The 26801-nt window shown below is 39.2% G+C and overlaps 1 protein-coding gene across 6 annotated transcripts in view; it reads left to right on the top strand.

The window, feature by feature from the left end:
* Nucleotides 1–26801, top strand: part of DLGAP1 (DLG associated protein 1) — a 403326-nt gene that overhangs the window by 277593 nt on the left and 98932 nt on the right. For all 6 annotated transcript variants that reach the window (XM_088054765.1, XM_088054779.1, XM_088054756.1 and 3 more), the window contains one exon: nt 2328–2542. In XM_088054765.1, coding sequence (XP_087910891.1) covers nt 2328–2542 — 215 coding nt within the window. The remainder of the gene's footprint in view (nt 1–2327; nt 2543–26801) is intronic.

The following is a 26801-nucleotide window of genomic DNA, read 5'->3' as shown; positions in this document are numbered from 1 at the left end:
ATCCTGTTCTTCCAGTAGATTCTGTTAAAACTCATTGTTTTAGCTAAAGCTTTACCCTATCCTAGAAGAATATTTCAAGTGTTTTTATAAGTATTTATTCAGTACTATCCTATAGATGCACAATTCTGCATTTCATCATTCAGTAAGAAAACAGGACTTACATATACTGGAACTATATTCCTGCCTTAAGGAACTGAGATTCTTTGAGCCCAGGAAAATAACTTTTAAAAGAAACAAAACAAACACACATAAACATACAAAACAAGCAAAAACACACACACACACATGAAAAAAAAAAAAAACTCAAACCCACAAAAACAAAATTTGCAAGCTGGTGGAAGATAAAAATTGTAGAGCCATTAACTTAAAGACAACATGGAAATTTACTTTAAAAATCCACAATGTAATTACTTTAAAAAGCCACAAGAATTAGGTAAATAAATCATGGAGCAATTGAGAACAACTAAGTAATGAGAAAGAAGACTGGGTCTTAAGAAGGAATATTGATAAAGGTGCAATCTAGAGTAGATCTCCTGGATTAAATCTTCAGTCCTTTGAGAAAAATACTGAAGGTCCAAGTGAGTTGCAAAGCTGGACTTGACCAAGAGAGAATGGGGAGAACAGAACACAAGAGGAAAGAAGGACTGTTAGAGCCTGGCAGCTTAAGGAAGGCCCTAAATCATTATGTCAGAAGCAGGAAAAGAAAAACCAATGAAGAAAGAAGGTTGGCAAGGTCTTGGGTTTTAAAATCATCAGGAAACAAAGCAAATGCATAGGCTGTGAATAGTTTAATTAATAAAATAATATAATTAATTAATTATAACAGTAATAAGCCTATATAGACTTAGGACCATTACGTGTTTTTGTTCCTTTGTATAGAACAGTGGATTTAGGGTTGCAGTTTACAGCAGTATAGATTGATAAAAGGCCATAAAAATTATTTGTATTAACAGTAATATTTGAAAAGCTTTACAGGCTCTGGACTTAGGCTTATGTTTGTAGTGGGAATCAACAGCTAAGCCGTTAGCAAGCATTGCAATGTTTTAGTTTTGGTTGTCTAAACAAACTGGCACATATATGCTCTAGCTGAAATCTGCAATGGGATTCACAGGATCCTCAGCTGAAAGTAAATGTTGATGAAAAACAAACTTCTCATAGAAAAGATTATTCTGGTAGGTGAGAGTATTTATAAGTCACAAGACAAGTTTCATAACCCAGATTCATGCCTCCCTATTTAATGTGGCTTGTAAGGTTTTCTGAGCATTATAGCTATGGCTGGTTTAGAGAGTTGATTCACTGAGAAGAATCAGAGAAGCAGAAAACTAAAAATTCACAACTGCTTGTATTTAAGTCTAAAACAAAATTTGTTTAACTAAAAATCCCTTTTGCAGGTTCACCTTTAGATAAAAATGGTGTTCCTGCAAAATAGCTTCAATGACTCTGCTCCACTGCATGTTGTTTCTGCAGTTGGAGGAAAGAGAAGGATGCTGGCTTATGTGGTCAGAAGAGCCCCAGGAGCAGAGGAATGGAGAGAATGGGTGGGAAAGAGCACTCTGCTCTTGGACTGTTCTTTGTTATGTCTCAAAATCTTATGAATACACATTCCCACTGTTGCAGATTTCCAATGCAACAAAAGAAGGGACAGCAGTGACTTTAGTTCAAGAGAAATAATGCACATCATTAAGGAGAAGAAAAAGAAGGGAGTAAAGGACTGAGACACTCAGACTAACGGAATTCAAAAGGAGGCTCACTGCAAGCTGCAGGTGTGCAGTTGCACCAATTAAGCTGCAAAAGCACTAACAGGAAAATTTCACACTTCCAAACCTACTTTTGTGATGATTAGTGCATAGCTCCACTAATTTGAAAAATATCTTGAGCCAAAATCATCCTGGTGAGTGTTCCTGTGTACACTCTGTCAGAAAAGTTTGTCAAATAGGGATTGATATTTCAGCTTTTGTGCCTCCCCAGAGATGTTCAGTATGTTGAGCTGAACCAAAAATACTCTGATCTGGTTTATAAAGGCTTTGAATTAAAATAGCTGAAAAAACCCAAGATTTTTCCAGTCTGATATTAAGCCTAACCAAGCCTTCTATGCCAGTATGTATGCTAGAAACTTCCCAGATAAGTAATGGAAAATAGCGAAGAACTCCAGGGGTGCTTCTGACTATGGAGGGTGAGAAGTGGGCCTCCATTGCAACAGCAACCCATGGTCAAGTGAGATTAAGAAAGAGCCTTTGGCCATCAGAATTTTTGTTATGGCTCTGTTATGGCTTATAACATCAGGGAGGTGCTTGTGTACTAACAAGAGAATTGTGTTTATACTTCAGGTTCCTCAAGATGAATGGACTGGCTACACTCCACGCGGAAAAGACGACGAGATTCCCTGCCGCCGGATGCGTAGTGGCAGTTACATCAAAGCCATGGGGGACGATGACAGCGGAGACTCTGACACAAGTCCGAAGCCATCTCCAAAGATTGCTGCACGGAGAGAGAGTTATCTCAAGGCCACCCAGCCATCCCTTACCGAGCTCACCACCCTCAAGTAAGTCCATGTTCTGCTGTATCACATACAGCTTTCCATTAAGACACACATTTTCTATTTTTTTTTCTTTTCTTTACATTTTTATGTTTTCTCTGTTTGTTTCTTCTCTTTATTTCCAGCTACCAGTTCAGAAACATATTTGAACAAGTGTGTTCAGTCATGCTTATTTTTGCATGGGTTTTTTTTTCTGAACAAGAGTAAATCTGGGAGTGCATTTCAATGGTGTTCTGAAAAGGAGCCTGCACTATGAATTTGTGAGGTATTTTAATCTGTTAGTGTTAAGTGAGCATCCAAGTATGTACAGTAGGTGTCCTCTTTGAATGCTTTGCTAAAATACAGCTCTGGTCTGCAAAAGCTTTGTGTAACTGTGTATTTGTATATACTCACTCAACACGTGACATTAGCCCTAAAATAGTCTTTGCAACTCCAGAGAGAACCTGACATTTATTTAAAAAGAACAAAGACCATCTGAAAGTAGAGAAACCCATGTTTTCCACTCAGAATTGCACTGTATTTTGTGGAGAACCAAAAATTGATTTTTTTTTAATTGTTTATGAAAGTTTTAGCCAATAGGAATCCTGAGTTTGTGGGTTTTAAATGTCACTATTTGTTTTTCCTTTATTTGGGCCTTTTAAAAAAGCCACCCAAATTGTCAAGAAAATTGCACAAATGGACAATTTTGTATTAACATTTTATTTTAATTTATTCTAAAATGGAAAGGTCCCTTCAAGCAAGAAAATAAATTACATCCATAAAAGAAAATCGTGCAGATTTAAAATCAACAATTGTTTCTGTCTTTTTCAAAATTCTTAGCTATAATAGTGAATCATAGTTCACTGGGCCAAAAATAACCCAATTTTGGTATAACTTGCCTAGGGCTGTAGCTTTAAAATGGAGGGAAAAAAATAAAAAGGATCTCTATCTCTTCTGGTATCCATGATCAGTGACAAAAGACTCCTTCTGCATTTCCCTCATTAATTTCTTCTTCTTCCTTGTCCTTCTCCACCCCATTTTTTTCCCAGAGACCTTATCTGAGAAACAGATTTTAGAGAAAACCATTTGATCCTTGTTAAGACTGTCATGCTCTTGACATCAGTGATGAATAGACCAGCAGAACAAAGCAAGCTTACTGCAGCCTGCCTGACTTTGTCTCAAGGGAAGCCTGGGATTGCTTCTTCTCTGTCTTTCCATTAGTGTCCAAAGGAGAGAGCAATCTCATTTTCTGCAGGGATTTTTATAATCCAGCTGGCTTTTGTTCAAGGGATCCAGTGATTCCTTTCATCATCCAGAAGACTTTACCACATCCTTTCCTGAGAAAATCTCCTCCTGTGAGATCAGTTATTGCAACCTCTGCAGGGTGAACAAGAATGTTATTTACCACCAGAAACTCCATCCAGCCATGCTTCGTTTATGAACACACAGCTTATTCTTTTTGAGTTTTTAGAAGCATGCTTCCCAGAGTTCCATGGTATATGTGAAGCACACAATCCGTGTATTTTCTCTTGGTCATTTCTGTTCTCTGTAGATACAAGATTTGCAAAAAATACAGATTTATGAAAAATCAAAAGTCCTGCATGTCACTGTTCACCTGTGGAGGATGTCAGACCAGAGGTAGCAGGCAACAGAAGCTTTTAGCTTTCAAGTCATTGTAATGCTGCAAAGTGCTTGTATAAAAACTTAATTTCCTATGTTTTTTAATCCCTTCCTATTTAGGAAAGCTTTTAGAAATGTGCCAAATTTTAAGCTGCATTCTGTAAAATTCATGTAAGTTTAAGAGCTGTACAGAAGTAGGATGTAAATCATGGGGTAGAAGAAGGAAGGGAAAATGATAAATGGTAGTAAAACAAAAAAGAGGAGAAAGCATGAAATAACTTTCCTTTTACAATGGCTTTTCAGCAAAAACTGGGATGAAATAGAATTATTTCTTTTAATCTATGCTGATATTTTAGAGAAATATCTCTTCCTGAGAAACCTTTCACTTTCAGAGACAATTTGTATAATACATAATTATGCAGTGCTTTCATTACTTTCTGCTGAACATGATAATTTCTGGGGGTTTTATAAGAAACAGCTGAGTACTTGGCCTGGGAATTGAAGTCTTCTGTTAAGCTAGGTCTTTGTTTGCAGACTTCTTCATACTTCCTTAATAGTGTGACTTGACCTTCACAATGACACTAGTTTTTCATCCCATGGCTACCCTGATTACTCCGAGAGCTGTGTTAGAGTTTTTGCAGGTGTGTTGGACAGAGACTAAACTAGGGCCCCTAACTCACTGAAAGTAGGTCATCAAGCAATTGTGTGATGTGTGATAACAAGTTATTTCCTTGGCTTGCTGTTGACTTGGGTTCAATTTGCACCTGAATAAGAGCTTTGTGGAAATGAGCCAAAGGCTGCTCTAGGCAGCAGGCAGCCTTTTACTGTCACTAGTGGACTTTCTAGTTGACCTCGAAGGGTATTATTAACACCCTAAAGCTGAGTGGTATTTCACTCCTTTAATTATGGGTTTTTTCTGTCCGTGAAGAACAAAGCACGCTGTGAAAGCAGTGTTTCTACAGCAGTAATTGTCAGGGATCTTACTGATGCATTTCTTTCTGCTACTCCCTTTCTCAGTTTGCTGTATGTAGTCTCTAGTTGCCTGCACTTTCATCTCTGGCAAAGCAAACAACTTAAAAACATGTTCCCTTTTGCTTTCACTGTTGTTTTCAAAGGGATTTTTCATCTTTTGGGACTTTTCCTCTCTGACTCCTGTAAGTCTAATATTGGTCCCACAACCCACGCTGTTCCTCCCACCTACCTACCTACCATTGCTCATGCGCCTACTCTTCTAGAAAGTATTTTCACTATTACCAATGTTTCTTTTTATATAAGGAATAACCTTTGAACAGCACAACTGTGTCATATCTTCTTTACATAATACAAATGTATTTTCCTGGTTTTGCCGAGGACTTTTTCCCTGCCGTACTGTACAATCTCCCTCCTACAATTTTCCTCCATTGCCATGGTTTCCATGTGGTTACAGCACATGTGTCAAATGCTGTGGTACCATTCTGGATAAAGCACAGCTTGCTGTGATTTTGAAATACACACCTCCGCTGCTGCATTCTCATTATCCTATCAGGAAGTAAGCAGATATTTTTTTCTCTGTCTTTTCTGGCAGTATGCTCTTGGTGTTTAAGCTTTCACAGTCTAGATAAACTGATTCAGCTGGAAAAAAAAGGTGGTATTTTCTTGCCATTCCTAAAAAGTGGCAAAAGTTTAACTTTCACGTGTCAGCAAATTGAAAATGGACTGGTTAGCAAACTTCTAAAGAAGATGCAGGTGACAGATAACCGACAATCCTGTTACAGCTGAGCTTGATTCAGGACATATTCCTTCACTATTTATATCTGTGTTGTTTATGTTCAGCATGGTTTTTGCTGGGATAAAAAGTATGCAATTACATTGCTGTCCACGTGCCAACCTGTCACTTCCAGCTCCCAGTAACTCTTAAATCCATTGGCCAACTATATCCAAGTTTACTACAGAAACTGCAACCTGAAAAATAGGAAGTTCCAGAAAGCTTTATCAAGATCTGTAGCTGGATAAGGTAAAGAAGGAACTGCAGCCATCCCTTTTGTTCTTTTGAAGGACTATGGGCAAAGTAGCTGATGGGTCAGCACAAGGAATAACATGATGGCAGCATTTTCCCAGCCTAAAAAGATAAGGAATATGGAAAGGACTGGAAAACTCTGTTGAGGACAAGAGGGCTGAGAGATGGATCCTGTCACCACAGGTTTCCTACTTCATTTTCCCCCTTTCCTCTTCTCCACTGCAGGCACACTCACTGCTAAAAATACAGATTCAAGTTATGCTTCTTAACTCATTATTGCTGCTATTGTGGGGACTTCATCCATTTGAATGTTTTATTTGGTTTTTTGTTTTGTTTTGTGGGGTTTTGTTTGTTTGTTTGTTTGGAGGGGGGTTTTTGTAATGTATTACAGAACTTAATGGTAATTTATTTGTAGACATAGATTTTGTGGTAAATACAGTTGCAGAGTTTTTCTTCTGAATCCATATTTGAACACAAACTTTTTCTGAAACAAGCTGTACTCTGTGATCACTAGTGAATTGAAAATTTTAATGATCTTGATACTTTGTAGATGCATTTGTAGAATTTATGTAAAAAATAAGGAAGAACAGAAATGAGGGTTTTTTCTTAGCAAAACTTTATTTTCAAGGTATTTTACTGGGCATATGATGTTTTTCCAGTCAGCTGTGATTAGGAGAAACTCAATTATAAGCACCAAAACCCCTTTTTAATGCACACCAAATTTCACCACTGATGATGAAGAGAGTATGTAAGCATATAAGCATTAGACTTTTCTCCTTTTTATCCCATGGTAAAGAATTTTTCTATATAAACTCCATCATAGCTGCATCTGTTCCTGTGATTTACTGCATAGATGACTTAAAATAAACCAAACAGTTTCTACCTTTAAAGTTTATCAGAGACATTCCAAAAAAATAATATCTCAAAATAGGGGCACATTATTTGTTTACACCCCTGTTTATATTTTTATGTGGTAATACAAATAAAGTACTTTCTACTTATATGTTTATGGGAATCTGGAGACAAAATTGTTTTGAAAACAAATTCACAATAAATTATCAAGATCAATTAAATGGTATACTCTGTTAGCAAGCTTAGTAACAGTGACAAGAGCAATGAGAAAGAGATTTATACATCCTGAACTCAAACTTTCACATCACCTCACTGAGAATTAATCAATCAAGTTCCAAACCACCAAGCTGAGTGTTGACTCCAACCCATATTACTAACCAAACCTTAAAGAGTTGTAGCACCAGCTCTGCTAGGATGACTTGGAAAGAAAATCAAACCATCCATTGTTACTTAGTATAAAACATATTTCAAGATAGGAAATTCCCTGGTCCTGGTAAAAGTGGTCCTTGGAAAGTGTCTGCACTGAGGGAAATTATGAGGGTTGTATGGATAATTTTAGCCTGAAACAGTGCCCAGGCTGTTCTGTCATTTGAGCAAACTGAAGCTGATGTCCTTACACTACACTTTACCATACAGCACATCATAAATCCTTAGGTATGAAAATCATCCCAGTCTTGGGAATGAGTGCCTATTTACTTTAAGATGTTTCTATATTACTATAATATACTCCAAAATATATATTAAAAAAAAAAAATACATATAAACAAAGAACACTTTTTTCCCTTTCCTTTCCTTTTTTTTCTTTTTTTTCTTTTTTTTCTTTTTTTTTTTTTTTAAATGAGGTGGTGTCCTCATTCTGCTAAAGGGATCTGATCCAGATCACAGATGGGGGAAGGGAGAAAAAAATACTACATTTTCATTATGGTGAATATTTTTAGACACATGCAGGGAAGCTTGTTAATTTTCTTTCTTGCTGAGCGACTTCCAATTAGGGAACAATGACTTTGCTAATTAGTACAAAAGGGATAAGTCTGATTAATATTTTACTAGTGTTTTACAATATGTTTTCAGTACCATTTGTGTAATTGTTTCATGTTGCAGTCTCTTTCATTTTTATCAAACCTGTAGCTAGCAAAGAAATTGTTTGCATGTTCCTTGAGGTGTGTTTTGTTTCTTTTCTTGAACAGGGAGTTTTTTTTAATTTTGTACTAAAGAGAGAAGAATCTCCATGAGCTTTGGACATGCAGCCTAAGGAACAGTATTCTGGAACTATTACTGGCCTAGGTAGTAACTTTCCCAGCTCACATTCACTGATGCATGATATACTACTTAACCTTTTATTCATACTATTGCAATCCATTCTCTCTTCTCTCTGAAATTAGGAAGAAGCTGTTGGACACATTTCTCACTTTTCAGACTTGTGTGTCAAGTATGATTAAGTTCAGTGAATAATTTCTAAGTCACAAAAAATTCTAAAGGCAAAACAATGAAAAATATATTTATTTTGATGTAGTAGGTGGGCATACTTTGGGAACCAATGATTTCCTTATGGCAGCTGACATCTGTTTTCTGTATATGATATTTAAGGAGGAGAGGATATTGATTTATTGGAGGATGTTGCAGCTTTTAATGAACAGTTGTTAGTGACGGATTTACAAAACAGATTCAGTCAGTTAAGACTTAGTGTCACTGATGGGCATGAGAGAAATCTTGTGCCACATACACAGAGGTATGGATGCCTTTGCAGCACAGAAGTGAACCAACAAATGTCTCTGGAGACAGAACATATGCTCTGTTGTGTCCGTATTACCATATTTGTATAAATATTATTTCTTGTTTCTCTGAGATGAGAAGTGAAAATTTTGTTGCAATCTGTGATGTATTCTATTGTTATTGTTCCACTTGTACTTTTACCTGCTGAAATTTGAGGCAGTCCTACTGTTACAATAAACTTGCATAAGACTATCCAAAAAATCATAGAATGGTTTGGGTTAGATGGGACTTTAAAGATCACCTAGCTCCAACCCCCCACTATGCACAGGGACACCTTTCACTAGAGCAGGCTGCTCAAAGCCCTATTCAACAAGGTCTTAAACACCTCCAGGAATGTAGGACCACAACTTCTCTGGGCAGCCTCTTCCCATGTCTCACCACAGGCATAGTTAATAATTTCTTCCTACTATCTAATCTAATATCTAAACCTGGTGGTTTTTTTTCAATTTGAAGCCATTCCCCCTCATCCTATCACTACATGCTCTGGTAAAATGTCCCTCTCCAGCTCTCTTGTAGGCCCCCTTTAGGTATTGAAAGGCTGCAATAAGGTCACCCTAGAGCCTTCTCTTCTCCAGGCATAAACATTGGCAAAAAAAGGAAAAGCCTATAACTTTTCTAGCCAAAACATTATTTTTTTGGTATTACTATAGAAAAATTTTGGAAGTAATTAAGCTGTAAAATAAAAGTAGCAACCTCATTTAGATGATTGTCTTATTTGCAGACATGAAAATCCTTGTCCTGTGTCTAGTCATCTGCTTCACTTTTCCACAAGATTTAGCTTTATATGTAACATAGCTACAGAGGAAAGTTAGGACTTCCAACATCCTAGCTTCTCTCAATTAAATTCTAGAAACATTTCTTCATTTTACAACAAATGATGTTGATGAATGCAAGGTAACACTGTTGTCTCTTAAGAAGCAAAGCCTATCATTGTACTTTATGTATCAAATGGGCACTTCTAGGGCTTGTGTTAAAAAAACCAATTATAATTACTGAACCAAAATGTGTTTTTCACATCCATCTCTTTCAGTGTATAGTCTTTACAGAGCCAACATGCATGTTTGTGTGCAAAACTGGTCTTCTTTATTTTATTTTTAGCCCTACTTCTTCCCACATACTTAAAATGCTGCCTCAGAAAGGGAATTAATAATGTCCAGTGGAGACAGGGAAAAAAAATAAAAGACTGCAAAGGCGTATACAGGCTATATGTTATGAAAATTTTCTGAGCAGTAATGATAGTTAAGCGTGGGAGTTGATTGCCAAAAGAAATCACTTCACTCGACATTTTCAAGAAAAGGGTAAAAAAATGTCTGTCAGAACAAATTTAGGTATTTCTGATCCTGCTTTAGGGTGGAAGGAGGGACCAAATGACCTCTTGAAGACCCTTCCAGACCTATCTTTTTTGATTCTCTGTCTGTCTTTCTCAGGCTGTTGAGTATACCCACTATAACTGTTCTTACTTCCTTTTCTTAACTTATTTTTCAAATGTAAAAATAAAACTCTCATCAGGACCGAACTATTCCTGAAGGCCTGCTGTTGAACAGTAAATATAGATATCCCACCCACAGCAGTGCTGCGCAATTCTTTCATGTTCTTTAAATGTTATTTCATTGCTAGCCTTTTGAAATCATGTTCCCACCGCTGCCAGCCATACCATGCTTGACCCTTGGTATGTGATCTCGTACTATCTGGTTTAGTTTGCTGAGGGGAGCTCAGCTGATGTATTGAACCTGCCATGCAGAAAATTCACAGGCATAAAAAGAGATGTGTGTTTGCAAAAAAAAAATCAGTATGGAGTCCTTAATGTTCTACATAACAAGACAAGCAAACAGGCAACAATAATTAAGTTAGTTATTCATAATAATTTTCTATTCTGATCAGCTAGAAGTGCAATCATTTTTCACTCTGAAAAGGCAAAGCTCTTTCAGATTAAAAATGAAAAAAGTTAAAATAGTGTACCTTGCTTTAGTTTTAATGTGAAAGTACAAGACAGTGTTTCTGCTGACATGCTTTGGGATCTTCTGTTAATCTGCATCATACTATGGTGAGAGAAGGAGAGATTAAGATGAAAAGTTGTTCTGCCTGCAAGAATAAGAGATACTATTACTATCTAAGTGATGTTGATACCCAGTCATCTGTTTCTTCTATTTTCTTGTATTACTGTTAAGACAGAGCAACCTTCAGCTTAATTTTGTAATACTCTGCTGGCTTGGGTGCAGGGTAAAGGGTGGAAGCATGGGGCAGCAAAGAAAGAGTATGGCCCCTGGAATAGGTGCAGCATCAAATACCACTCTGCTCCCTGTGACACATGTGAATGAAAGTCCATCTGAAGAGACCTGTCTTTTTAAAATCTCTTCTCCTCCTAATGAATTTATAAATCTTTTTAGGCATGCGGAAATGAGGGAAAATCCTTAAAAGCTTTTTTACATTGTGCCTGCTTTCTTACCCATTGTACACCACAAGGGCAGAGATCTATCATACAATCACTGTGTAATTTGCTGGTGTGGGGGAAAAAAATTGTTGAAAGCGCCTTTGAAGCAGCTACTGGGTTCTTATGAGTGATTTCTGTGGTTCCATCTGCAGCTGAGCTACACAGCAATTTCCCATTCCTCTCCAGAAGGGCTGTGCTACCAACCAGCCTGCACCTCAGCTGCCCAGCAGCTTTGCCTCCAGCAAGCCCAATGACTGCAGAAAGCACTAACTGGTTCTGTCATCTCCAAATGCCAGCAACCACATCCACAGCACCCAAATCCTTCTCTTTCTTCAAGTAATGTTGGGCTGGCAGACATGCTTGAGCTGTGTCTGTGCAGCTCTGCACTGTGACAGTGATGCGTCATGCTGAAGGCAATCTCAGGAGATTTCAGGACTAGTATATAAATCTCTCCAGTTTTATATATGACAATTGCTATAGCAAATCTATGCTAAGCCTTCATTACACTATGCTTGGAAGGAAACCTTGAGAAACTACTTTTGGGAGGTAGTCCTCCTTGGGTTAGTCCCAGAAATGTTTGCAGTTATTATTTATTACTTTATCACACCAAAATAGTTATGATATAGATGTTTACTAAAACTCTCACAATCAGTATTTAGTACTGTCTGCAAAACAAAACTTGGAAGATGTACTATAATGCCAAATAATACAAGGTTCTTAATTCATTTATTACTTTTTCTCTTTGTTTTACAAAACTTAAAACTGCTACTTTGATTTTACTGCATTTAAAGAAATAATTTGATTCTGAACTTTGCATAAGTCTCAAAAATGAGGATAAATACATAATGCAGAAAACTTAGGAACACTCCGGGTGAAATGCTGTCAATGACATCAACTGAGTTGTAGCTTCATCACATAATGTTTGCCGAAGTGAAAAATTTGTATTTATAAAAAATGGAATTTTAAGGGAAAACAATTTCTACTTTGAATAGGTCTTTTCTTCTCTATTCTAGTGGGATGTAACCACCATGTCATTAAACCATCCTCATGAAGTTGAAATCAAAAACGTTAGAAATCTCAGAAATGCTGGCACTGCCTTGTCAATAAGGTCCAATCTAAATCTCTAGCTAAGGATTCCAGCTTTGCTCAGGATCTGTTGGACTCATGTCAACCACGTGGCTGTAAGAGCTGTGAGACAACAGGGCTTTGGCAGAGATATGTTGCTCAGACTTGTTTGAAATGCTGGTGAGTCAGACTGTTCCACTGCAGTTCAGTCATTTGCTATTGGGTAGGATGTCATTTCTGGCAAAGAGGTAACTCTCTGTCTATTACTTCATGTCCTCCACCACTTCCCTGCCCCCTACAAAAAGATCATTTGACTTAGGGCACAAATTAATTATTGTTTACCTGTGATGAGCAAATTTGAATTGAGATTAAATGGATGATACCTTATTCATAAATGAGATGTTAGACTGACAGTGGCTGGAATGAATATCAGTACAACATCACTATGTTGTACCTTTCCTCTCTCTTTTTTTTAATAAGTGATAACTTAATGTTTTTATAAACCTCAGGACTTACCTAAGTGTCCTTTCTCTGTTAAAAGAGTTGTTTCTCTGTTAAAAGATTTGCATGAAGAACAGCACAATTACAGTCATTGTCCCTTCACTCAGTGAACAAATGTCCTATCAACTATTTCAGTATTTCCATCTTCCCACTGCTTATTTTATTTCCTTTAATTATGAGTTTCACACCTTGAGAATAATCAGTATGGAGCAGCATCTTCTGCTTTTTTTTTTTATTATAACCCTAATTATAATAACCCTTTTATTATAATCCTAATCCTCCTGGTAGAATTTCATCAGTGGTCATTTAATTATTAATTTTTTTTCACTAGTGCAGTTACTAACATCATTCTTTTGAGTCTTTCACAGTTTTTTCATGCCACAGTTTCTTGTCCTGACTAGAGCCAGTCTGTTGTTAGCACTCCTGGATCCCTCTCTTTGCATCCTTGCACAGGGGAGGTGTGCAGCTTGTGTTGAAAGTGGCTCTGCCTTCCTTTGCTTTTGGTGCTCCATTGCTGCCACCGTACATGTGGTGGGTAGCTGCACTCAGTCACGCTTCAAGCTATCTTTGGAGTGATTTCCTCAGCAACTTGGTTTGCTCCCTGCTCCATTTCTCCAAACAGAAGCTGTTGCAGTGGCTCACAGCCACAGCTCAGCAGCTGAGGTGCCCTTGTCACTGGCCAGCGGTCAGGTGTCCTTGCACACTGATCCCTGTGCAAACACACATGAGTGCTGAGGAGGCTTTATCCCATCAGCTCTAATTGTTCCTCCTCCAGAGAAGCTAATCAGATTCGTTATATCTCTGTGATGACTGCGGTATCCATCTGAGTGCTTTGCCTCTGGCAGAATATGGACAAGCCTGCATTTTCTACTGAAATTGCCTGTTATGACTATATTTCTTCCCTTGTTCTTGGAATCAGTATGTCCACGTAATGGTAGTTTGTTATTTAATGTAACTAGTTCCCCTAAGGGCAACAGCCCAAAGAATAATAAAATATTCCATTTGATGTTCATACAAACAATGAATCACCTGAACAGTTATCTCTTTAAAAACAGGGCTATAGTTGGACGCCGATGTTGTAGAGATTCTTCTTCTTTTGAACGTGTTCCCAGATTATGTATTTTATTTTATGTAAGTCCTTTAAACCAGGTACAAAATAGTGAATAGTAAATAATACATAGAGGAAGGTTCTTTATTTTTAAGGAGTATGTTTAAAGAAGAGGATGAAATAAAATTGACATGTAAAGTAAACCTTAGAACTCCAAATTTAAATTTTTTGAGATTTATTTGCAAGCTTCTTTTACAACATTTTCAGCTATCAATATTCTAAAAAATCTAAACCCTTCTCATAAATAGAATATTAATATTTCTAGAGATGAAAAGTAAAATTAATCTTGTTTAGTAGCCAGAAACAGGTAAAAGTTTACTTCTGGGTTGAATCCTACAGTTTCTATTGTGCTATCCTATATTTCACAGTTACTCTCTCAATGCCTCTGTGATGGCCAGCACTGTAGCCAGCCTGTATGGGAATGTTAGATGTGATCCAGGTCAGATCTGAGATGAATGTAAGTCTCTTGCCCTACTCCTGGGGCTACCCACTGTCTCCAGTTAAGGCCTGAGATATCCATTGGGATGGCATTGTGCTCTGTGGGGAGGTATGCACCATTCATGAAATCAACAGTAGTTTTTCTCCCCAGGGCATGAGTCTTAATAGGAATAAGACACATAAAAATGGTTCTTGACTGTTTCTCTGACAGTCCTTGGGGATACTATGCAATTGGGATCTGGGTCCTCAGTGCTGGATTCTGCAGTGGGTTGTGTAAAAGTCTCAAGTGTAGCATTTCAAATCTATTGAGTTTTTTTTCTGCCCTGGACAAAGTTGATAAGAGCTTTTAAATGTCTGCCTCCTACCCAACACAATGGGATGATAACTTCTGCCATGAATTAATCAAGCTGCTTGTTAAAAAAAACATTATCTTGCCACTCTTCTTCCAAGGCCTTTTGAATTCAGACAAATTTAACTGCTTTCTATTCCATAAAAATGATACACTAAGGTTAATTATAGTTCAGGAGCACTCTAATGTATGATTTTACTGCGTGGTGTTTCTCTGGTCGGAAAAGAGCCTGAGGGGTGCACCTGGAACGGAGAGCCTGGCTTGAATTGTTCCCCTATGGAAGGGGCGGATCAGTTGAGCAATTAAAATGAAGGACTGAAATTGCAAGGCTCTCAGGTATCGTGCCCCTTTCTCTGCCAGAGGGGAGCAGAGCAGTGGGAGAGTGTGGCACACTGTGTTGTGCCTGCACGGCAGGAGGCTGTGCCCTGGGGAGCAGGGGCTGAGCACATCCCGCTGCTGCTGTTCCCTTCCTGGCCGCTCTCCGTCCGTGTGCCTCCAGCTCGGGGCAGATGTACACCTCCTGTACATTGGGTTGTCACCAGGATTGATTCACTACAGTCAGTGCAACAATTACAGAACCTTCTAAAGAGGCTGCAGAGATGGTATACAGTCTGTGTTAGTCATTGTCCTCTTGCTCTTGGCTTCTGCTTTGTGCTCCTGTTTAGTGACAGCATTTTCTAGTGCTCACTGAGATGTCTGGGAAGAGCCCCATCATACTGTGGGAGCAGTGAGGCACAGCATGGGGAGAAGAAAATAAATCATCCTCGTGTTTTCCTGCCAGAGGAAGAACTGCAGAGGCTGGCAAAGCCCCACCAAGGAATAAAAGGGTCAGTTCTTGTAGTTCCTCCTCAACTGTGCTTCCCTTCTCTCCTTCCACCTGCTGCACATCTTTGCTCTCCCTGTGCCATGTGAAAGCCCAGAGGGGAGCAAGCTACTCCCAGCAGTAGTGCTAAGTAATGCTGCATTTTGCTGTCTCTGTTGAAATTCATAGGTCTGATCTTTTGCTAACTTGACAGACCTCCCATCTCTTACCACCATGCAGCCCACACCCACTGCTAACATATGTCCTAGAGGTGGCTCAGATACTCTCACAGGGGGCATGCTGCCCTTCAGCTGGCTGTACATCTCCTCTTCCCTCCACGACCTGCCCACATACACTAACGCACAGCTTCCCACTCACTTCTCTATAAATTTTCTTTTATGTTTTATGCTTCACACTATAGCAGAAGGGAATCTTAAAATGCCTACTTTTTTTTTTTACTTTTTTTTTTTTTTTTTTTTTTTCCATAGGGAAGGCCTTTGGAGCTAGGAAAAGATATTTTAGTACTTTTCAGAGCTTGAGCTGCCATGGTATGTTCTGCAAGAGAAGCAAGCGCACCACACACTGAAAATCACAGTCTGGTTGAGTGGAGGGGGTTCCCACTGTATGCTCTGTGTGTGACTATTCCTGGAAAACCTGTGAATTTTCTGATTAAAAGCCATTTGGAAGGCTGTGGGAAAGATTTGTCTCTGACATACTGTCTCCTGATTTCTCCTCTTTGAAGAGGGTAGACAGCAGCACCAATGGTTCTACACTGATGACAGCCTAATTGTCTAACAAGAGACAGGTACAGTAAAACCCACAAGGGCTAGAGAAGGAGCAGTTTTCTACTTACATCTGAATCTCTTAGTGCACTCAAAACTAGGTTATCCATGAGCTTTCCACAGTCTTTTCTTTTTATGAAAACGTTTTTTCTGCTTAGTTTAAGCTTACCTATTTCCTGTTTGGAAAGACAGAACTGGGCCTGCTAAGTTTGCAGAACTAGTCTTAAGCTGAGGAAAAAAAATGTGATTCAGATTTTTCCATTGACAGACTTCTAGCAAAACTCTAAGATTTGACCTGCTAAACATCTAGCAATTACCTATCTCATTAAGTACTTGCTTTTCTTCAGATAAAAACAACTTTTTAATTTTACTTAGCATTTTCCTCTTACTGAATATCTTATCAGTGAATAGTGAATAGCTCTACACACAAAACCCTGCTTCACATATCCAAATTGCTTCCTTCCTGCTATAAATGGATGTTTAGCATAGTAATCTGGAGTGAAAAAGCTCAAGATTAGCAATGCAGCCACTGAGAGTGTGTTATTGTGTTGGGCTTTTCTTTGGTTTCTACTTTCAAATAGCTTTATTCCTGAAGAATATGGAAGTTACATTTTTAGCAAGTTGCTGGTTTATGTAAAGGAGGAAAATATCTCTTTCAACCCCAGTACTGACCTGCCCTTTCTAGTTACCAAGAAAAATACTTTGAATCACAAAAGGCATATAAAAAAGCTTTAAATCCTACAATTTTTGTTAATGATATGCTGAATGCTATGAAATTAAATTGCCTTATGGATCCTAATTAATTGAAAATCAGGTCCACAATTCATGTGGGCTATAAAAATCAGAATATATTCCTAAGGAGACGTGCAGATTCTCTTTTTATATGTTTTCTGTTTCCTGAGCCCTTGAACTTTGTGTTTGTGTGCTTTCTTCACCAACTGTGAAAGCTCGGTATTTTTTTCCTTTAGCTGGAAAGGTTTTGCAAGCCTCATGAGATGAGCTTTAAGAAAAACATAATGAATTGTGGAAGCATAATGAATAGCAGTCACTGGCAGCACTAGATCATTCCTCCCTCTAGTGGCTGGCTGGCTCCAGTGACAGAACTCTTAAAACATCTTGAGGAATTATTCCCTTAGTTTAGCTACTGTGAACTTACTATTTCAGGCTAGCATTCTCCAGCTCCCTGCCTGCTGGGTAATCCATGGTGCCTCTGTGTACACATCTGTGACTGTGTTATGTGACCAAACTTTCAGTTTTTCAAGGTCACCTCTACACTGTTCTCAAGCTTTTCTAATCCCTTCTGTACATGTTATTATATGATTCCCAGTAGCAGTCAGGTAAAGAAGGCTGACCCAGTTCTATTGCATTTCTGTGGTCCAACATGGTGATTTATCACAGCTTATCTCTGATTGAAAAGGTGATGAATTTGGAGCAGCTCAGCTTGTCTAGTCATGGTGCAACACTGTGTTTAGACAGTGAGCAGGAGACCAGTGCTTCTTCTGTCCCCTTGGATGTGTTAGTGCATTCCCATACAACAGCAGGCAGCTCAGGTGTGTCCATGTCATTAACAACTGACCCATCCCTTCCTGGATAGTTCCAGAACATGTAAAGCTGCTGCAGAACTGAAATGCTCAACCTAATTTTGCTTAGCTTCAACCCCCATATATACTTATTTGGAGAGACAGAATTCAATGGATTGACAAATTGGCCCTTACCTGACACATTGCAAGAGAAACCAGAGTCCCAGGACACTGAGCAGCCCTTCAAAGGTGGCATCCCACCTGCACACAAAGACGTACTGCTGTTCAGTCATCACACAAGTCTCTGCCCTGGTGATCCTGACAAGAAGAAATGGATTAATGTTATCATAATGTTGTTGTTTTCCTAATCAAGGTGGCAGAGCAGTAAAAATACCTTCTGTATATACAACAGCCATTTAAGGAAAAGGATATCTGAGGAAAAGGGTACTTACTCATACAAAATTAAATTATGGGCAAATTTCTCAGGGCAAAATTCTGGCCCTCCTCAGAAGAGTTGTCAGGCTTTAGAAAGTAATACAGGTTTCATTACAATTTATTTTAAATTGACATTTTAGGCATTAAACTTTTCAATAGGTTACTGAAGTTTTATTAGGCTGGAGTGCTTTTCAAGCAGTTCTGTCATACTGCAGCAAAACCACGGACTTGAGATGATATCAAATCCATACCAATCACCATCTGTAGTCAATAATGGTTTTAATCAGAAAATATACTTCTTCTCAAGTACCTTTTGACCATCTGTAGTGGTTTAGATTTGCCAATTTGAGGTTCCCAGCCAATGCACCAAATAATGTGGTGGGTTTTAGCGCTGGCTAAAATCACCAGTGTACTTACTCATTTCTTGCTATGAGATATGGATTAGGAGAAGGGCAACACAGGCTTAAAACTTAAAAGGTGTAAAGAAACTTTATTAACAGGACTACAAGAATAAGAAGCATCAGAATAAAACTTCCAGAACACCTTTTCCTCCCCGTGCCCAACTTTTTCCCTTCCCAAATGACCACACAGAGACAAAACCTGGCATGTTAAAGCAGTACTAGCTATTCAGTAGTTTAGATGAATAGCTTTTATCTAAATAGCTTTCATCAGTTCTTGTAAGGAGAGGATTTTTCTCTTGCCATGTCATGGAGACTTCTCCACAAGAAACAGTTTTCTCTTGGCTTTTCATTTTCACAAATAGCAGCCGCCCAGGCAAAAAGTTCTGTATTGTGAAATTCCTTCCATATCACAGCCCTCCTAGAGGTGTGTCCATGGGCCATGAACTCATGGGGTATTATCTTAAGGATGAGTTGTTCAAAGGCAAAGGTTCTCTTCATTTATCTCTGTGATAATCTCTGGGAACAGAGGTTGTCTTCTTCTCTCCCTGGGGCAAAGGGTCTTCATCAGCTCTCATCTTTCTCTCTGCTCAAGCGTCTCATGGGATCACAGCTACTCCAACATCTGCTTGGCTTCATCATTGGATGCCTCTGCTCAGATCTACAGTTTGAATACTTCATCCCCCCATACTCTTTTTCATTAATTAAAGAAGATATTTCAGTATATCATTGTCTATCTCCTTGGCCCTACCAAAGGAATATTTCAGCCACATTCTGCATCTCCTCATCCTCCTTCCATCTGGGGCTTGACTCTTTTCTTTACTGACCTTGATGTTTTCATGTTGTCTTTCTACATGTCGTCACTCTGTCCTTTTCTCTCCCTGGGCAGAGGAACAAGGTCTGCAGGTCTCATCTGTGTAGCGAAAGGGTCAATATCTCACCCGGTGCCACGGCGGTCACGGTGTTGGATTTCAGGCCGCGCTGGGCCCCTCCCTCTGCCGGCAGCCGCTGGGAGGGGTGGGCAGTCCTGGCTCGGCCTGGAGCTGTCTGTGCAGGCCGGGGCAGGGGTGCTTTAGTGTCGGTGAGATGTCAGCAGCCATGGCCCAGCCCAGCCTGGGACTGGGGTCCCACAGCCTCCATCCCCTGCCCGGGAGCCGCTGGGGTTCGGCCCGGCCTCCCCCAGACCGCACAGGCCATGGGGGAGAAGGGCCGGCCTCACCAGAGCTCTGCTACCTTTCGAGGCCAGAAGCAAAGAGAAAGAGCTCCCGGGGGTGTGATTTTTGAAATGTGGAATTCACAGACACAGATCTAATTTCTTAATGGTGCAAAATGTTGTCAGTTCTCAGAACTGGCCAGCTATTGGCCTGTCCTAGGCACAGAGGAAGCTCACAGCTGCTTCTCTCAAAGAAATCACTTCTGTGGGTAGTTTCTTCCTTTTCCCCAAATGTCAATCAATGTGAAACCACCACACCACTCCAAACATCCTTGAGTCTTGATTAACCAGGTATTCTGTTTTATATACAATATCAGCCTCTGGGGCTGAAGATCACTATTTCAGTTGTTCTGTGACCTTAGCTTCCCGTAATACAATAAAAATTTGGTGCTGCTATTCATTTCCATCAAAGAAGCTCAGTTATGTTTGCTGACTTTAGTTCAGCATCACGAAGCCACCCACAGCTACAGAGGTGCTGTAGGGAAGTATTAACACACCTGTCTTCTGAGACTGAGGGTTTATATGACTTCTGCTCCAGGTCACACAGCAAATTTCAGTCCACACTATAATCTGAAACCATGAACCACCATCAATTTCCTGTAATGTTCTTTTAAATGCCAGTAGATAGTATTTATCCAGAAGAATCTAGAGGGGTTTGGGGGGGCTGTTTTTTTGTTGTGTTGAGGTTTTTTTCTGTTACAGTGTTTTAATCAAAAGCTTAGATATCCAAGTGTTTTAATCTTCTGAGCAGGACCAAAGGCCATCTTCAGCTTCACCATGTATCCTTCATCATAATATACCATGTATCTTATGTTCTGAGAAGAAGAGGGGTTGTTTTCTTAACTCATTCACCAAGTGTTTGTTTTGTGCTTTAGATGGGATAGAGAGCACACTATAAATCAGTAAGGAACTAGCTTTATCCCTTTCAATTCAAACACAGACATCCGCACTTTTTTTAATCTTTTTTTTTTTTACTTTATTTTTTCATTGGAAAAGAGAAGTGTACTAATTCAGTAAACCATATATTTTAATTCCAAGTATAGAAATTAAATTCAAACAAATATTTGGAAATACATAAGAATGCCTACTGTTACAGGTCAAGAAGCCACCCGACTTCCTCAGGAGTTAAGGCTTTCTTCCTTTAAAATGAGCTGCACAACCCTTTTGAAGTTCCACAACTCTGAAGGGCATCCACTCTCTGGAAGTATTTTTTACATTCTCATTGCCTCCATCTGAATTACTGTACTTGACACTGACAGTGTGGTGAATGGCATTACAACTGGTTGTCCATTCCTTACTAACAGACCCAAATAAATGTTTCAGGATATTTCTGGTTCAGGGGATTAAAAAATACCTATTTTAAAGATTTGCAAAAAAAAAAAAAAAAAAAAAAAATACCCTTTCAGTCTCAAGCAGGATTTTGCATTATTATACAGATTTCTTAAGATATTTATTTCTTTGTTTTTCTTATGCTCAAAAATAAAATTTGTTCTACTTCATCAGGATTTATTCTGTACAGGTTTGGCCCAACAACAGCCTATAACACAGGAAGCATATGTTGGGGGTTTTTTATAAGGAGGGAAAAAAAATCTAAAAACATGCGTTAAGCATAATTTCACATCTTTTCAACAAACTTCTGTTTATCAGAAGATTTTCAAAATGGATATAGACTTCAGACTTCCACCTTGAGATATTTTGTGCTTTGGCCCTCCTTAATATGAGTATTGGCAACACAACTTGCCCAGAGCACTATATATACCTGAAATAACAGGTTATCACCTTTTGTTGTATCTCATTGCAGCAAACAGGTCCTTTTGTAATTACTGAAGAACAAAACTGGAAATACTTTGTAATAGGGAAAGGGAATATTTAAATATATGTGGATAACTGGGGGTTTGGAATTAGCTGGGTTTGTTTTGAGGAATTTCTTTTGATGTGAAAGCATCTGAAGGGAAAGCGATAGTTTCTCCTTTTTCTCTGAGGAATAGCTGTGGTAAAGTTACATGGGGAGAAATTCTCCCTGCTCCTGGGGTATTGCTTTCACTTTATGAGATCAGTAAGAAAAGAGAAAATCCCCCAGAGCAGCAGACTGCTGCCCAGATGATCAGTAGAGAATTTTCCAGAAACCCTACTGCATACCATCATGTTTTATATTACTTGCAATCCAGACATTACTTTAAATAAAAACATAGATTAAAAGTTACTATTTCTAGCTTCTTTGGTATGACAGGAAAAATTGCAGGGTTTTATCTTAGTCAGTTTCCCCAAAACTCTGCTTTTTTTATCAGGCAGAGACAGCTGCAAGTCATATCTGAGCTCCAACCTGTACTTATCCAGACACATCTCAAAAAAAATGGCTGTAGAGTTATCCAGGAGCTCATTGCTCTGTCTTATCACACCCCAACCCCAACCCCTGTGCCTCAGGAGCAGCTGGACTGTATTTCAAGTAACCATCTTCCAGGTGTCTGCAGAGAAAGAAAATGTATTGAGTGAGAATTACTTGCTAAAATAGAGAATACTGAAGTAGCCACTTAGTAAAGAGTATACATGATCTTTCAAAATGACCCCATCAAGACACAAGAGGAGAGAAAATCCATGGTCATCACCAGCACATATTACACTCCAGGTCAATAATTTGCAAGTGTTATCAAGAAATAATGTGTGTCCACAATGGGTGAGATACAGAATTTGCTAGGTAGTATGCTTTGCCTTGCATTGAATCTTACAGCCTCAAATTTTCATTTGGACTGTTACTCAGAGAAGTAAGAAGATCAGCTCAGGCCCTTAGCTTAGTTGGATTTTGGGTTTTTGCCTTCTTCCTGGCAGAGTTACTAGCCTACCCTCCTCACTGCTGTAAAATGTGCTTGCTTTTCAGTTTCTCCAGGCATTTGTCTTGTGTTGCACATCTGTACAGATGGTGTTGAATCTGCTGCTTTTGCTTTTTGGGTTTTTTTCCCCCTTTACTAGGTAACCAAAAGTTTTGAAATGGCAGAATACTGAATAGGAAGTGAAAAATTGCTGCATACGTAAAACACATTTTTTGGAAAATGCAGGTGGCTCTTTATGTATGTGAAGGTTTTGGAGTAATGTTGTTGACTTGCAAAATTAAGATATTTCCCTAATCTCACTGGGAGCTGTTTATGCAGATCTAATCTGGATGTTTGGCAATGTCTTTCTGAAGGAGGTGACTCAAATGCAGATATGTGACAGGGATTTCAGGCACATGGCCATGCTGTGTGTGGGTGATCATTGCCTGGTTACATACTCCAGGAGGACCTGAGGAATAGAAGACACTGAAAGCTTAAAATGTATTGCAGATTTTCGGGAAAAAAATTTGCTCTTTAAATAAATATTGCAGTGACATTCACCAGAGCAAATACTTTCTTAGTATTTACCTAGAAAACATTATTTGTAGATAAATACTGCCCAACATTGTAACTTGGAGTAGCACAGGAGGGCCTTCCAGTTACGGGAAGTCTGCCCAAAAGATGCCTTTTAGTGCGCTGGAGATCCATCCTCCCATTCCCGGGAGCAAGCCAGAGCTCCTGCATAAATCGTGGTGCTAAGCAGGCAGAGCTGGTTGTGCTGCCAGCTCAGCACACAGCCAGGTGATGTTCCTGAAAAGTAACTGCTTTCCTCTTGTGGTTTGGCAGAGAGCTGTAACTCTTTGGTGTTCCCACTGGCAGAATTAATCAAACTTTTATAATATGGATGGGGGAGACCTGAAAATTTAGCTGAGCAGATGAGGTCCGAGCTGGTGGAGACTGTGACTTCACAAGAACTCCAACAGGGAATATCTATCTTCATTATATTCTTTAGGCCATCCAGTACCTAAAGTACAAGAGAGCTGGAGAGGGACTTTTTACCAGGGCATGTAGTGATAGGACCAGGGGGAATGCTTGAATTCCTAAAATAAGAATTTAATCTGAGCAGACTGCAGATGACTTTTGGGTCTTACTAGTGAGGAGAGGTGTGCTGAAATAACCAAGAATGGAAAGTGATGTGGAATCAGGTGGATAAGCCTGGCCTTGATGAGGAGAGCTGAAGGAGTGGCTTCTGCAGGAAGGAGGGTATAATTTTTGTGCTGGCAGAGTTCATCAGTGCAGTGGTGGAGGACTTCATTCTCACCCCAGCAAGGTCCAAAGGGCTCCAGGCAAGGGTGTGAATATGGCTGACCTGCTCAGGCCCTCAGGCAATCTCTATTCTCCACCCATTATTCTGATGCAAGATCTTTTCCAACTTGGGTAAATATATTTCTCTGTGCTGAGCAGTGCTAGTTCCTGTGATCATTAGTGCCCACACAAAGAGAGTTGTGCTGAAAAAGGCAAGAGTCTTTTTCATGCATTTATTTTGTCTAGGCTCAGACAAATTGCCTCCAGCAAGGACCTCCAAAACCCCTTTGAACATGTATCTAGTGAGACTGGCAGTAGGGGGACATTAAAGCTTACAGCTTTCCTCAGAGGGTCTTCTGAGAGGAGAACCATTCTTCTCAAGCTGGCTGCTCTCACAATGTTACATCTTACCCTGCTTCTTGTGACAAGATAGGGTGGATTTGTCTTCTAGTGTAAATAAAAACTGGTTTTACACAGAAGCAGCTTACCCTGGCATCACTGGGTTGAGCTGGTTCATCTGGGTGGAACTGTTTCTACCTTTCAGAATCTTCACTCTGCTGGGTGGAAGAGAAGAGTGCTCACAACTATTCCCACGCACACACACGCACATGGCAATCAGAATCAGCATGGAGACCAGATTTCTGATTAAAGAGAATTGTATAATGTCTGTCTGCATCATCTTCCATCTGCTTTTCTTGCCAACTTGATTGCATATGTGCCACTTTCGTGCTGTGTTCTATTCTTTCACCATGTCTAGAAAGCAAGGAGAAAATACAGTATGTCAAAGAAAAGGGAAATGTTCCTTAAAAACATTACCCTGTGGTATTTTTTGGTTGTACAAAGCACCTGAGAGGACCTTTGAGATAAAAGGGAAGATTTGTTTTAATATATATATGAATTTTTATTCAGTAGTCACCTTTGTTTGCAAATAGTTTAATAATTAAAGATTGATCATGAAATAAATTCATACAATCTCAATACCTTGACATCCCAAAAAGACAAAAAAGTCCCCATAGCTTTTGTGTCCTTTGAGAGGAAAGCAGGATTGTAACAAAATCACAAAGTGGTTCTATGGTTGATTCTGAAGCTGGCAGTAGTCAGATGTGGAGGGTTTTAAAAGGGACTGGGCTTTTTAGAAACATTTCCTACCATAAAACATTGATTCAATTCCTGCTGCCCTCAAACAAACAGAAGCTCTCTGGCAGGACACCCTGTGCTCACTCAAAAACTGCACAACAGCTGGAGATAAAGATGCATAACACCAAATTGTGGGGGCTTTTAGATTGTTTTTTTTTTCCTTTTTAAGTTCTTTCGTCTATTTCCCAGGAGAATCTGAAAAATCAGACAGAGACAAAAACACCATACTGCAATTTCCACCTCTTCTCAGCATGGGAAAAACTCTGTGTCACAGGCGTGTATGTCCATGCAGTTTTGTGGTATGTGTTGGCTGGTCCATGCAGCAAGAACAATTTGTGTTCTGGTAGTAGAAGCAAAAGGAAGAAATGCCATTTTTCTGTTGATGACATTGTTTTGCTCTTCAGCAGATAAGCTTTTTCTGGATATCTCCAAGTTTTAGAATTTTTTTCCTCACACTTGACCCTTTAGCAGGGTCTGGACTCAAAGAGAGGTTTTATTGGGATTTTTTTTTTTTTTTCTTCAAGGCAGGAAGTCCCCATGCAGAGGTTCATTTGTTTATAAACAAGAGCACAAAAGGAGATCTTCAAACACAGAAAAATCTGGGGTGGGGAGGGCAAATGCTAAAAACTGTTTATGGGCTGCCCTTGTCTCCATCAGTGACATGACAGCTCCCTGTTCACTGCACCAAAAAAGCAGCAACAGAACATAGGTGCCAACATAGAAAAATTACCCCAGCCTGGTTGACCCATGTCATGACCAGCATCAGACAGATGCACATCAATAAATTGTTCTCTACATATTCCTCTCTGGAGTCCTTCAGTGTTCACCCTGTGGCACTGCACTGGATTATTCTACCTTCTAGCAACACTAAAATGCAAATGAAGTTAAGCAGAGAAATGTATGTTGGATGTGGCCACCAGCCATGCCAGAGGTGGGACATTCAGCAGAGGATAATTTATCCCCATGGAACCAAGTTGTCAGTTGTAGTCAGCAAAATTGAGAGCTAGGATACTTAACAGTAGTACATTGAGGTTTATTTTGAGGTTTATTTTTTCTTGGTTTCATGTTGCATGTGGTTTATTTTTGAGGTCTTCTTCTTTGTTTGAAGGCAGATTTTAGCACATGCCTCTGCTGGCTTACAGAAGCATTCAGGACATGTTTCTGGACTTTCACTTTACTCTGCTTTGTCATTTTCTGTTGGCAGAGCACAGTACCCATCTGGCACAACACTGTACTTTGTGCTATGATTCTGACTGCTGAAGTTGCAGAAAACAATACAGTCTCAAGACTAGTTTTTTTATATTGTGTCTGGCCTAAAGGGAAAAAGAAATCAGCCATCATAAGACTTGGTTTTCCCTTTCTTCATTCAGAAATGAAATGTAATAAAGTGCTTTTTATAAAGAGCACCTATGTGACAGAGAGCATTGTGCACTACTAAATTAAAAGGAAATATTTGAAACTAAAATTGCCTGCTCATGTAAATCCCAGTTGTCTATCTTCTCTTTGTCACTTGAAAGACATTTTCAAGCACAGGAACTCTTCCAAGAATATATTCAAAGGTATTTCACAGTTAATTGCTAACACTGCATTTTCCACCCTTTGATAGAGAATCACAGAATCATAGAGTGTTAAGAGCTTGGATTGGACCTCAAAGATCATCTAGCCCCCTCTGCCACCGCCATGGGCAGGGACACCTCCCACTAGACTAGGTTGTTCAAGGCCTTATCCAAATAGGTTTTGAACACTGCCTGGGT

The sequence above is a fragment of the Pseudopodoces humilis genome, chromosome 1, assembly GCF_049639895.1.
Source record: "Pseudopodoces humilis isolate 2021_Gansu_Grassland_sample_001 chromosome 1, ASM4963989v1, whole genome shotgun sequence".
Lineage (NCBI taxonomy): Eukaryota > Metazoa > Chordata > Aves > Passeriformes > Paridae > Pseudopodoces > Pseudopodoces humilis.
This window is presented reverse-complemented; position numbering and strand designations above follow the sequence as displayed.